General features: G+C 40.1%; 1 protein-coding gene across 4 annotated transcripts in view; it reads right to left on the bottom strand.

The window, feature by feature from the left end:
* The window catches only part of GTDC1 (glycosyltransferase like domain containing 1), a 281,564-nt gene that overhangs the window by 61,752 nt on the left and 205,394 nt on the right, over positions 1–14,418 (bottom strand). For all 4 annotated transcript variants that reach the window (XM_036421721.2, XM_045575368.1, XM_036421719.2 and 1 more), the window contains one exon: positions 1–48. This exon is cut by the window's left edge and continues 276 nt beyond it. In XM_036421721.2, the coding sequence (XP_036277614.1) occupies positions 1–48 (48 nt within the window). The remainder of the gene's footprint in view (positions 49–14,418) is intronic.

Raw genomic sequence — 14,418 nt, 5'->3', positions numbered from 1 at the left:
AGGTTGAGCATCTTCTGTAAGTGGGCTGTTTTATGCTTGGGCATGAATCTGTTATGAAAAGGAAACACAATAGTCTTTCAGTGAAGATACTATTTAAAATGTACCCCTGACCTTCCCAGAAGGTCATGAAGATGATGTCTAAAACTGAGAAAAAAAATAAAGACCTAACAAAAATTCCAGGAAAAGAGCAAAGAGTAGCAGCCATCAAGAGAAAGTTCAAAAGTTTGAAATTGGACCAGATTGTCTTTGAATAGTTTCCAAAGAATGTCTGTGGCCATAAAACTTGCAGTGCACACACGGAAAGTAAAATAGAGCAAAGGTTTCCAGTCTTCCTCACTCATCTTCTGAAGCTCACTTCAGGTTCCAGTCGCCACATGCCCCGGGGCTCACTTTCAATCTTAGTTCATTCTCTTATGAAAATGCTTGAAACTTCCTGGGTAAACATTGGGCATTTCTGCTCACATGACTTTTTGTATTCCTACACACCTGTACACACTTTCGTCACATCCACCCTGCTCATATTGTGTGGAGGATATGTGAGATTACTGATGGTAGAAGCATCTACATAAAATGAAATCAAGGAGTTCCTCATTGTTTGGGGAGCAACTCAGCAGTGCTTAGACAAGACTGGATGGGAGATAAGTGTGAACCACCAGCTAACCTGAGGGAGGGCACAGTATGTAAAGAACAGACTCAAACTTTTCATCCTGGGAACTGGAGATCAGTTCTGACTTAGGAATTGGTAAAGTTTGAGACTTAGTGGAGGGTTTGGAAAGGCAGACAGGGGGACTCTGGACTGAGGAACAGCGTGAGCAGAGGGGAGGATGTGGGAGAACATGAACCCCTCAGGGAATGATATGCAGCCCAAAGAGACTGGGCCAGGCTCTGGGGTCCGAGGTCTAGGGGGATGACGGGGCCAGATACAAGCAAGGGCTTTCTGAGTCCCGGGCCCATCCAGAGATTCGGCCCCTCCCCGGAACTGTCGAATGAATGAAGAAATGGAGAGTGCATACCTTTAAGAGGTAGGTGAGGATTAGGAACCAGGGAAGAGGAGCAAGAAAGAGTAACTGGAAAAGTAGGAAATGAATCTGAGTCGTAATATCTCACAACTGGAGTGAATTAAGAGCCCCAAAAGAATGAGTAAAAAGGGTGTAAAACATTACAGAGGTGCATGCCATAGCACCAGAAAGTAGGAGTTTTGGGCCTTGTTATGTAGTGGATCAGTGCCTACTCCAAGGATGGTTCCGATGGAGGAAGCAGCAGAAGCCCAACAGTAGGTTAGGGTATGTGCACACAAGGGGGGCGGGCAAAGAAAGAGAAGGGAAGAGGACAGCGAGGAAGGCTGATACCAAGCCTGAGAAAGTGTGTTCTTTTCATAGGGCATGTTTGCACAGGGGTCTTACTGGGGGTTCCCTTTCAAATACCTGCTAGGGGCGGGAGCAGGATGCTGATGAAACAGAAGCTTACAGGATGAAAGCAGAAAACCAATCTAACGTGTGAAATAACAGCAGAATTTTGGATGTGTGCGGGGACATAGGGCCTTATAAAAGATAACTGAACCAAACTTTCTTATAAAACTGAGGGAAAGAGAAAGGAAATTGAAGAAGGGTTGTGTGGGAGGTGTGGCATCTAAGGTGTGCCACCAAAGCATGAGGAGAGGTCACCTTTCAAGAAAGGCAGAAAGAGGTGGAGATGGAGTTTAAGAAGTGAGCTGAGCCTGGCTGGTGTGGCTCAGTGGTTGAGCATCAAACCATGAACCAAGAGGTCACTGGTTCAATTCCCAGTCAGGGCACATGTCCAGGTTTCGGGCTTGATCCTCAGTAGTGGGTGTGGAGGAGGTAGTCAATCATTGATGTTTCTCTCTCATCAGTATTTTTATCTCTCTATCCCTCTCCCTTCCTCTCTCTCTCTCTAAAAAAAAATAAATCAATAAAAACATATGTTTAAAAAAAAAAAAAGAAAGCTGAGAGATCAAACCTTCTCTTTGGAGAGGAGTGGAAGGGAAGAGGGTATTCACTGGTTCTCAAAGTGGGGGCCAATGAGCGACACCAAGAAGTGGTGGGGAGCGGAGTCCCCTGAGTGCTGGAAACACAGGCTGGCTGTCATATGCTGTGTGTATTCCAGAATCAAAAAGCTTACGGGGGGGGAGAGGGCTTCTGTGCTTGTTTCTTGAAGTCTTTTGAGACCTGAATATATAAGGAGCTCCTTCCACCAAGACATAAGTAGACAAAGAATGGTGCTACCCTCTTGGTATGCCCTAATAAAGTAAATTAATTCTTGATTTACAATGGAAAGAAACTTGGGCATATGCAGATTACAATTTCAGATCTCACAGGTCCAAAATATGTAAGGGAACTAACCAACTTTCTTCCTGATACAAATTCAAAATACTGAGGAAATGCTAAAGAATTAAAAATCAATTGTTCATTGATCAACACAAAAATTAAAAAAAAGAGAGTATAACAATATCTGCCACTTCTCCTAAACAAGTGGAAGAAGCAGTAAGAGAAGGAACATCTGTACACATCAGCAAAACAACAATAAAGGGAGTGAAGGGGCTTGATTTTTAAGTCAGATAAGGAATGCCAGGGAAGCTTACAGAGACTTTAACAGAATTACAAGCACAAAGAATTCACAATTTAGGGGGTGGAAATGGATGAGCATGAAAACAACCTATCTTCATTTTAGAAAACAGTATCACGACCCATCTTCCTCATAAAATCCATTTACAGTGTTCAGCACACAAGCAAAATTGCAAATTAAAAGAATCCAGAAGTTGGCTAAAGGGTGGTAAACAATGGGAATTGGTAACTGACAGGAAATCTAGCTGTGGACAAGGTGCTGGGCCTGCTTTTAGTCAATGCATTTCTAAACCTTCTGGAGGAGGAACAGAATCCCATGCTCACACAGGCTGTGATGACTGACTTGATAGATGGTGGTGAATGAGGACACAGAAAGATGCAGAATATAAATATGAGCAGTAACCCAAAACTCCACTTCCCCATGGGATGAAATTGCCAAAATAAAAGTAAACCTGAATGCAAATAGAGATCATGGAAAACACCGTTTTGATGGCCTGGGGCTGACAGGCCAGCCTGTGCTGATGGGACCTGTAAGCTGATCCGCCACTTTGTTACAGATGGTGGTGAACAGGGAAGGAAGACACCAGGTCTGAGGGGACAGAATGCTGTGCGGATGCGGGTTTCAGCTGGGCCACCTGATAACTGTATATATTTGAAAAATTAGAGAGTTCTTCGAAGAGCAATAATAATGATTAAGGCAATGGAAGAATTGATTTATGAGGACAGATTAAAGGAGCAAAATATGAATAGGTTGGCTAAGTGACAACTAGAGGGGTACATAATAGGAGTCTCTGAGGAGAGAGAATAATTATTTAGCCTGCTACAAGGGGGTATAACTAGGAGTAATGAGATGAAATTAAGAATAGGAAAATTTAAGCTGAATTTCAAGAAAAACTCCCTGACGGTATAATTTATTAGCTCATGGAATAAATTCCCTATGGAAATGCTATAGCTAGGGAAAATAATAGGACTGGACAAAATACCAATAAATAATATAGATAATAATCCATTATTTGAAAGAAGGTGGTTACATGCGATGCTTTCCTTGTGTATAATATCGTCTCATATGTTTAATAGTTTATTTATATATAGTAATTGTTACCCAGAGGAGTATTTAGTCAATGAGCTAAATCTAAGAAGAAATATGTCCTTTAGTGAGGGGAGTTGAAATCACCTTAGTTGCCATATACTCTGCAGTAGTCAGCTGAAATAACTTTTTACTCCTTTGTTTCAGCTGAATTGATCTGAAAGTAACTGGACAAATGTATTCATTTTCCAGAAAACAGAACACAACAATAAAACAACCCTCATCCACCACCCCACACAGAGTCCATTGCTTCTTGGTGCCAAGGAAGTCATATTTTCATAGACGTGTTTCATACAAATTCATTGCCATAATAGAAAAAAAAAACTTTATTCCAGCTTTTCTAAATGTAACTCTATGGTCAATTACTTCACATCAATACCCAGATCAAATAGGTATAATACTAACAAGTGGGTTGCTTCATAATAGTCACCACACTAATTAACCCATCCAGAACATTCTTAATCAGATGCTATTTTTAATGTACAGTTAAGAAGAGCTTGGCAATAAACGGCACCAGGCTAGAAAGAAAATAACACCTTCTGAGGTGGGGCGGGCAGGGCGGGAGGGGAGACTCTCTTTTCTACAGAACTGGGCAGAGTGTCTGCCCGGGTTAACCCAATGACGGGACTATGCAAACAGACACCAGTCTGAACACTCCTCTCTCTGCTCTGCTCCAACTCGGATGCAGGTGCTGAAGAGAAGAGGAAGATCGCACGTAAGGAGTGAGAGAGTCAGATGAACGCCACAGAGCTGCCTTTTAGCACATATGCTGTTCACTGTTTAACAATCCCCCATTTTTCCTTCAAGAAATGCTACTGCTCACAGAACATCTTTGAACTGTTTTTACTTTCAGAAATATCCTGATCACTATAATAATCACCTCTAATCTGTTATTAGCCATGAGACCCCACCCCCAACTATTTTTCCAGCCAATAGTCAATCTGTGCAGCAGCAGTAGTCTACCTACTGCAACCTCTCCTTTCAAACACCAGTCTTCCTCTCACTTCTGCCCCCTGACATGGCTCCTGAGCCACAAAAAAGACTGTGTTGGACAATCTTTAAAGACACAGCTGGAGTGAGTACTAGCTAGATCTACATTTGATTGCTTCCCCATCCCCCACATCTAAACAAACACAGCTAGAACTGAACCTATCGGAAGGGCCAAAGGCCTCATTCAGATTAGTCAAGGAAAGACTAGATTTGAGAGAAGCATTAAAGACTGTCACAATTGATGGCAAACACAGGAAATGTTCCAAGCATTTTAGTTATTTCTGCTGAAGTTTAGATGCTACAGTCTGTGTAGCTGACTAACAGAGGTAGTCAAGAGGAAGGAGTTAAGACAAAGTAACATCCAAAGTAGGATGTTAATATTGATTCATCTGTTGTTGAAGAGAATGTCATGGCTGAAATATATGTCATGGTGGTATATACTGCCTACAAATGTCTTTTTGAAAGACTTCGATAAAAAGAATACAGTGAGTTCAACCTATAGAATCTCTGAAATAATACTAACAGATAGAGTCATTGAGACAGAAATTATGAATAACCTCGCTTCTCAGACAAGATTTGGAAGACAATGTAGGGGGGGAAAGATGCACAGAAAGTATAATTGACCAGAGGTTATTCCAAACTGGAGCCAGTGAAGAAAGAGGATGGTATTAGCAATGAGGTGAAGGAAACCGGTCTACATGTGGGTCAGGCAAGGAGAGGAAGCTGACCAAGCTCAGTGCACAGCTCGGCTTGGGGAGGGAGAACAGTATGGCTACCGCATTGTATCCTTTAGGTAGGGGTTTTACAAGCTGTGTTTTCTGCGATGCTACTTCCATGGGGCCTGGGAAGGTGTTGTGCTAGAGAAGGTTACGTGAGAAAACAAGTTTGGAAAATTCTGGGTTAAACAAAGTCAAACACTTCTTTTCTATAGAACTTCCCAAAGCACATGATAATGTGCACTACACATATGTTCACTCATTCATTCCTTGGCTCATTTAATAACTACTCAATGAGCATGTATGATGTGATGGGAACATTGTGGCTGGTCCCAAACTTGACAACTAATGGAACAAGCAACCCCCCACTCTCACCCCAGCTGACTCAAGGAGGCACTTTAAGAATTAATATTCACCAAAGGGTAGTCTGGGAAGCATTATGAAACACTGTTTGAGATGCTGGGAGGTATGCAGCCACAGCCAGTCTGAAAAGCAGGGGAGTCAAATGAGTGGAGGCATATTCTACATTTCAGGGATGGCAGAAGAAATGGGAAAGCACATTCACATGAGAAAATGATGAAAGCCCCAACCAAAGGCCATCCACCAAGGCCACACATCAGTAGACCAAAGGAAGTTTGGGGGAGGAAAAATCAGGAGAACCTGTAAAAAAAAAAAAAAAATGACAGAAGACGGTATGGTTCAAGGCTAATATGGATGACAGCAGAAAAAAATATCATTCTCTTTTATCACAGCGATTTCTGTGAATTCCTGGATAGAAACCATATTGAGAATTGAAGAGAAAGGAAATGGGAATCAAAGATAAGTAACTTTTCCAAAACCAACTGGGAAGACACATCCCGGCAGTTCAGTGATCTAAGTTCTTGGGTGATTTATAACCAAAACTATTCATTGTTTCCAAACAATGTGTTGGAAATTAATTACAAAATTAACATTTTTAGAATTTAGCCACATAAGCAAATATCCAAGATAATTAAAAAGTCATGCTAGCCCACATGTGTCCAATACATCACTTATATGGTAAGCAGATTTATATAAACCTATAAAGTCTGAAAGTAAAAATCTTGATCTAGTGTTCTCATGTGGACACATACACTCCCTATACCTCTTGCCACACTATCTTTACTAAATAATCACAAGCAAAAAAACCCCAAACAAACAAAAAACAACCCCACACACATTGTAATTAAAACTAGATGCTTGAGATCACAACATTAAACAGGAAGACGTATTCTTGGTGGTTGGTTGTAGGATGGCTGATCTTCTTTCCTGGGGATGGCTAACGGCTAATACTCCTAAAATAGAGGGCACATGTCTACAAAGGCTGTCCCAATAAGAAACTCCTGGCAGGGCAGTCTTTGAACAAACTTGAATCACAGATGAGTCCATCACAATCCACAAGCACAAAAGCTTTGGGAGAACAGCCATCCACCACCTCGTGGCCCAGCAGGACTCGTCCTTTCCACGTTCAGCATCGGGTGCCTCACCAACTCTCATCTCCCATGGTGAGAAGTTGAAAAGCCAACATTAAATGTTGACACAGTCTGTGAGGGGTTGCTGGCATGACAGACTTGCTTGGACTACAAATAATCTGTCTTGTGACAAGATGGCAAAGTAGGATCCACCGAAACTTGTCACGGTTACAGTTAACAGGCAAACATGATGCGATTGCCTGAGAAATGCATGCCCAAACGAAACGCACCTTGGTGGGCACCAGGCTGCCTCCTTAGCCGCATCTGGCCCCAGAGAAGACATGTTTGGTGAAGCCAGCATCTTCCCTGAGGGCTGCCCCAAAGAGAAACTTCAGCCTCCTATCTAAGGCCCAAAGCTTTCTGATTTCTGCCCTTTAAATAGCTGGGATGCATGGCTATCATAGGAAAAGATGGTTCTTATGAGCCTATTCTTTATTTTTACTTCCCACCATCATTTCTAAAAATCATTTATGAAAATCATACACTTTCCATTGACCTAATTCATACCATCTGTTGGCATGGCCTCTTCTGACAATAGAGTTATTGTGATTAGTACTGTTTAACTTAGATAAGTAAGCCTCGATTCCCCATGCTCTCTTGATTTCAAACATTGTATACATTACTAATTTAACTGCAAACTAATATGAGCAGTTTGTGTCATGCAATTTTGTAAAATCCCTTTAAAAATCTTTAACATACTCCTCTCAACATAAAATTTAAGGTCCCTATAAACGTATGAGAATGAGAAAACCTATCTTGCATGTTGATAGAAATAATTTTTACCTAATTCAGAGCTGTCCTTGTGAACATACGTAAGCTTATTGCTCATGCTTTCCACTCCTCCCAAAACAGAGCACTCTCAGAAGAGCAACAAAAACCTCCAGTTTATACAAGGTTTACTACAGTAATTCAACAGTGTAAGCAAAGTTTCAGGCTAAACTGCAAAGCAGAAATCTTAATTTTCTTACCTCCACTTTAAGCATTCTCCATCTAGTGGTGGTTAAATCCCTAAGATTCTTATACTACTTTCTGATCCCCCACCCTCTGCCCAACCCCAACCCCAGCCAGCATCCTAAATTGCAACTAAGCCCCGCTGTGCATCCAGCCCTGACCATGCCCTGTTCTCCATTGCTGGTCTTGCCAGGAACTGATCCTCAGTTCCCACAATGTATCAATCACCCTCCATGCTCAATGTGTTATGCCCTTCCAAAGGGGGCAAAACCTAGTTCAAGGGAATTGATCACAATGGAGGAATTGCAGGTACCGCAGGAAGCTTATGAGAAAGATTATTTTGGGAGAACCAGTGGAGAGAAATCTCTGTGAAGCACCTTAAGTAAATCCACTCAAGGAAGGGGGAGGGCAGGTTGAAGAGGGGAGGACCCAGGTTGCATCGGTACATGTGACAGCATTGGCACCTCGTGTTCGGGAAGTTATTCAAGTCACTCACTTTTTCTGAACTGTTTCCTGATCTATACAACATGGTGATATCTGTTTCTGCAAATTTACTGAGAGGATTAAAAGAGAATTTGTTCGAGATGATATGTAAAGCAGTTGAGTAAATCGAAGTAAACTTGCCATTCCTTTGCTCCTTATGCTATACCCATACTTAAGGATTCTTCCTAAGGCCATCTTGGGTAACTGGGCATTTTACAAGATGGTCAGTGCTTGAATCAGTGGGTTAAGACAGAAACAAATATTCATTAAACAAATATTTAAGCTCCTTCTATCTGTAAGAGCTTATGTCTGTATTTACAATGCTTTTAGTAATGTTTCATATAGTAACATTTCACACTGACTTATTTTTCTCTCTAACCCCCCTCAAATTGTAAATTATACACATCACCTTTAAACCAAACTGTGTTTACTGATGCCATTACTAAAGTGATCTAATTTTAAAATTCAAATGTAATACCTTGCTTGGCACTTGTTTCGTTAATAGCTCAGAAGCAAAGCTTCAAAACTTGCTATCCATTTACCTCACTTAATTTAATGATAGTAAACAAAAAAGGAAAAGGTTCCCAGATATGCATGTGAAGAAATCTCTTCCAAGCAAGAGGAAGGGGCTGTTTTACATGCACACACTCAGCAAGCTGCTTTGCAGGCATTTACCTTGTTGGCAAGTAAGCATTCTCACTACCCTGGGAATCCCAGGTCTGCTACAGCACCAACAAAGCAGTGAGGGGAACTCCAGAAATAATCTCTAATCATGTGTTCTGTTCCTTGATATTTTGTTTGAAAGCCTGTAGTTAGAGAATTCTGAAAACATTCTGAAAGATAGGACAATTTGCTGGCACTAAAGAAAGAACCACTCTCTTCTGTCCAAATAATACAAGCATTCCCCTGTTACAGTGTTCCAATGGGAGGGTGTCCTTTAGAGCATGACATCATTGTACTTGAATTGGGTTCCCTCAAAATTCCCATGTTATGCTGAAGCCTTATCCCCTATACCTGGAGATAGATAGGATCGTTAGGAGGTAATTAGGGTTAAGTAAGGTCATAAGAATTGTGCCCTAATCCCACAGGACTGTGGCCTTCTAAGAAGAGTAAGAGATCACTTCTACTCGCTCTCCTTCCCTATCTCCATTCCTACCATTGCAGGTGAGGACACAGCCGGAAGGCAGCCATCTGCAAGCTAGGAAGAGAACCCTACTCAGAACCAACCCGCTGGCACCCTTGTCTCAGACTTCCAGCCTCTAAAACTGTGAGAAAATCCATTTCTGTTGAGTAAACCACCCAGTTTATGGTGTGACTGATGCCATGGCAGCCTGAGATGGCTAACACTAACACGACTGAAGACTGTAATGGAGAAAGCAGAAAGGGTCAACACTGTGTCAGGAAAACCATGGAGCAGGAGGTCCTACATTTATGTTGACAGACACTGACAAGAGAATATTATAAAAGAAGAGAGAGCTGACTATCAAATGTGATAAGAGAATGTAGAGGAGAAAAAGAGGACACTACTTGTGAATTTTCTTGTGAAACAAAATGTTACTTCTTTAAATTAAATATAATGTTTCACAATAGACAACTGGGTTTTAGAAAAGGAATTTCTCTGAACATTTTTCTTGGTTGTGAATAAAGTCATTAATCTCTCTAAACCTGGGTTTTCTGGTCTGTTCAAGGAGAATGAGGTCATTCCTAGGCTTCTCCAATTCCTAGAATTAACATATCTAATAAAATTTCCTGATTATTTTATAATTATTATCAAGGGGCTAAATGGCATACTGGGTCAAGCAGGGCTCTCAGGATATTTTTTGGCTTCAAATTCAGGGTCTATCACTTATTAGCTGACTTGGAGAGAAGGGGCTTTTGTCTAAGTATCGGCTACCTCATCTGGAACATGGAGATAATACTAAAGCTGCCTTGCAGAATTTTATTTTCCCATGCTGCTTGGCAAATGGTAAGAGCTCAGTAAATCCAGTTATTTTTAAATATATATATATATATATATATATATATATATATATATATATATATATTGATTTTTAAGAGAGGAAGGGAAAGAAAGAGGCACATTAATTACAAAAAGGTCCAATGTTATGAATAAAAAAAAAAAAATTCCTTGCTTTCTATTTTGCTTGTTTCCTATGGAACTTTTTTTCCTACTTCACTATTCCTTGTGTTTCCTTTTACTCCTTTTTTTTTTTCCCCCCTAACTGAGCGGTTCCATCCTTTCCCTTCTTAAAACTGCATAAACCAAGAAAGTAAAACCAGGAAATTTAAAACATCAGTTTCCAGGTCTCTGAAGCATGAACAGATGGGCATCAAAAATCCAGTCCTTTTATTTTCTTTTTCATTTGCCCATCCACAACCTGAATAAATCAAAATTACCAGCAAATGCAACTTTGAACACAACCCTCTCTTCTTCATTCCCACATTAAATGCTACAGCACTAAGTATTGATTCACTTCAAGTTCTGATTTGATTGCTGTCTAATTTTTAAGCCACAGAAACAAGCTTTATTCCAAATTAATGTTACAACATACAATTCTGCTAATTTTACATTTGAAACAAAGCTTTTATGTGTAGCAAGTAACTGAACAAACACTAGTACTTCAGGTGTTTACACTTTCCAGACTTTCTACATTTGGAGAAAGGAGAGTGAAAAGGTAGCAGGTGGGTAGATTGTTGGGCTATTACGGGAATGTAATCAAGGCTTTGAAGGTTAAGAAGGGCCTGAAATACTTGGCCAAAATCCCGAGTGATAAAGGTTCTGAGGGGAAAAAAAAAAAAAAAAAACAACCTCATTTACCACTGAAGAAACCTGCAGTGTCTACCAGGTACTAGGCAAACAGATGCCCTGGTTGGACTCACAATGCGGTGGAAGCTAGATCAGGAAGAACTGGGTGTCAGGCCTGGAGAGGGGATAGTGCCAAGGAAGACTCCCTAGAGAAGGTGACTTTTCAGCTGGGATATCAGTGAGGATTCAGAGTCACCCAGGTGTCAGACAGGTAGCTTCCTCATGAGGGGGTTAACCTACAGAGAAAACATGGTCCAGGAGGAAGATGTAAAATAGGGCCAGAGCATGAAGTAGGTGTGGATAGGAGTGAAGGGGGTGGGGGCTGGTACAATGTAAGGCCTAAGAAATTACCAGGGGAGGCTTTTCTGACCTTAATAACCTAAGTGAAGGTTTGGAGCCATCTGAGAAGTTTCTAGTCAGACTGGGTGCAAGTAGAACACAGACTGCAGGGTGAAGAAAGGATTGGGGGAAACATGGTAGAGCAAGGGCCAATTTTCAATCCCCCATGCCTTCTCCATCTCCACTTAAATAATGGCTTGGGAATTTTTAATAAGGCATCAGGCTCTCAAGGATGAAGAGAAAAAGATAACAGAAAGAAATGTCAACTGAATTTCAGGAGACAGGAAGAAGCTGGGTGTGTTTTTGAGCAGAGAGAAGGGAGACCCGTATATATAAGCACAGGTGACTTTGCATCCGGGTTAGCCAAGAAGCAGCAGCTCATTTGCTCCAGAGAAACTCCAAAAGGCTCAGGAATTGGACACATCAGGTGCCTCTGAAGATGCACTTGCTGAGCAGAACTGAAAACAGAACTGGTAGCAATTCTCCATCTAGATTACATTTTTCTCCTCAAACCTTCTGATAATCTCCCCAAGTCCATGCAGCCAGGCAACTGCCTCCCCTCCCCACCTATCTCCCACCTTAACACCAGACAGGTGGCTTCCTCATGAGAGAAGGTTGACCTAAGAGACCAGGCAAGGCTGACGGAGAGATGAGAGAACCTGAGTGCAATGGAGCCCATTTATCTGTGAGGCCTCCCAGCGCCCTTCCCCAGATGGCTAGGGATTCCCCTTCCAGGAGATGACAGGAACCTCTCTGAAAACCAACTGCACTGACCTAGTGACACCCAGACAAGATAATGAAGCCCAGCTTGCTCACTTTCCTGTGAGAAAGGTCACAAGCCCTGTTTCTGAAGTTCTAAGCATCTCACACAAAAATCACCAGAAAGCCAGGTCATCAAACATTTGAAGAAGACTTTTAACATAAAATAAATATGACAAAGCAAACAAGTATCAAAAAGGAACTTGGAAACAACTGATACAACAGGGAGGATAGAAAAGTTCTTTTTAAACATGCCATGATATCCATACTGATAAAACAAAATGTTGGGTCCATGGTGGAAAAAAATAGGATAAAACAAGAAAAGACATTAAAGAACAAAACAAAACAAAACAAAAATAAAATAAGTAAAAAATAAAAAAAGAATGCTTGCAAATAAAAATATCATAACTTTAATTATCAATAGAAGAGTTGGAAGATAAAGTTGAGAAAATCTTATAGGAAGAACAAAAATATAAATAAACAGACAAAAGTAAAAGAGAACAAACTTCTGTTTGTTCAACCTAAAGTTCAATAGTGAGTAATAGGAATTGAAGAAAGTGAATCCTGAGAAAATCATGGGGGAGAAAATAAAAGAAATATAAAAAAAATATATATTTGTACTGACAGAAATAAGTGCCCAGCATAAAAACAGAACAAAAATCCAATCCAACTGGAATCACTCTAGAATTTCAGAACCAGTAGAAAAGAAAATTTGATACCTCTGGGAGACAACATAGTGAGTCATGTGCAAGGAACCAGAAAAGGACTGGAATCAGACTTCTCAACAGAAGTTCAAAAGTAGAAAACAATGGAACATTGCCTCAAACTTGTGAGGAACATGATTTTCAAAGAGATCTCAAAACTCAGTCAAATATCAATTAAATGTGAGAGAGGATAATGTCATTTTCAGACAGGCATGGTCTTAACTAATTTTAGCTCCCTTACACATACCTTGAGGTATGCATCCCACTAACAGGAGAAGGTAATATATAAAGAGAAGAACATGGAATTCAGGAAATAATTGACTCCAGGGCATAGAAAGCAATCAAAACAAACAGAAGCAAGACAAGCAAGGCCTCCAGGATAAAAGTGTCTAAGAAAATAATAGAAATGATGCATTTCCTGAAATGGCTAACCATAGAAAAATGATGAAATTGGGGAATGAGCCTGTGATAGCATTAATGAAATCAACCAAATATACCTAGTGCAATAATTAGCAGCAAGAAAAAGTGAAGTGTTGTTCAGGAAAGGAAATCAAATACAATGCAGCTCAACAGGGACCAGTTTTTACATTGCAACAATGCTAGAAACATGAAATATTTAATTAACTAAAAGTGGAGACACAGGCATAATAGAAGAATAGGGTGAAGGAGAGAGTATGTGCATGTGCACATATGCAAGCTCATATTGTAAGAAATCATAGTTTCTACAGGAGTCAATAGATAAAGAACATTTCATATGTTAAAAATCTAGAAATAGTAAAAACAATTAAAAGGTCTTGTTAGTGGTAGCCTGTGACGCAGAGAGGGAACTTAGAATTTATTTAGTAGGACTGGAGAAAGGGTTTTCCTTGAATTACAGACTTTTTTTTTTTTTTTGTACTTTCTGACCCTTTAAGTCTAATTATATGTATTACCTTAAAAATTCTGCTTATTATTATTCCTTTTTTCCCCTCCTCTAATTTTTCCTTCTGGAACTCCTATTAGATATGTGTTTTATGTTATTCTTTATTTCTTAAGATCTAGCTTCCAGGTCACTAATTCTCTCTTCACACATGCCTAATACTTAACACATGCACTGAGTTAATTATTATTTAAATATTTTTTCTTGATTTTTAGAGAGAGGGAAAGAGAAAAGGAGATAGATAGAAACATCCATGTGAGAGTGAAACCCATTGGATGCCTCCTGCACACCCCCTACTCAGGATGTAGTGGACAACCCGGGCATGTACCCTGACTGGGAATTGAACCAGCAACCTTTCAGTACATGAGAGGACATCCAAACAATTGAGCAACACTGGCCAAGGTTCCACTGAGTTATGTAATTTCCATGAACATATAAAAAATCTACTTAGTCCTTTAAAAATATGCATAATTTTTATAGTATTTTTATTTTTCATGTTTTCAATTTATTTTTATGCTACTCATTTAAAAAATAACTACTTTATGCTCCCTACCCAAAAGTTTTAATATCTAAAGTTCTTAAAGGTCTAGTC

Source organism: Pipistrellus kuhlii, unplaced genomic scaffold (genome assembly GCF_014108245.1).
Source record: "Pipistrellus kuhlii isolate mPipKuh1 unplaced genomic scaffold, mPipKuh1.p scaffold_m20_p_7, whole genome shotgun sequence".
NCBI classification, from domain to species: Eukaryota; Metazoa; Chordata; class Mammalia; order Chiroptera; family Vespertilionidae; genus Pipistrellus; species Pipistrellus kuhlii.
This window is presented reverse-complemented; position numbering and strand designations above follow the sequence as displayed.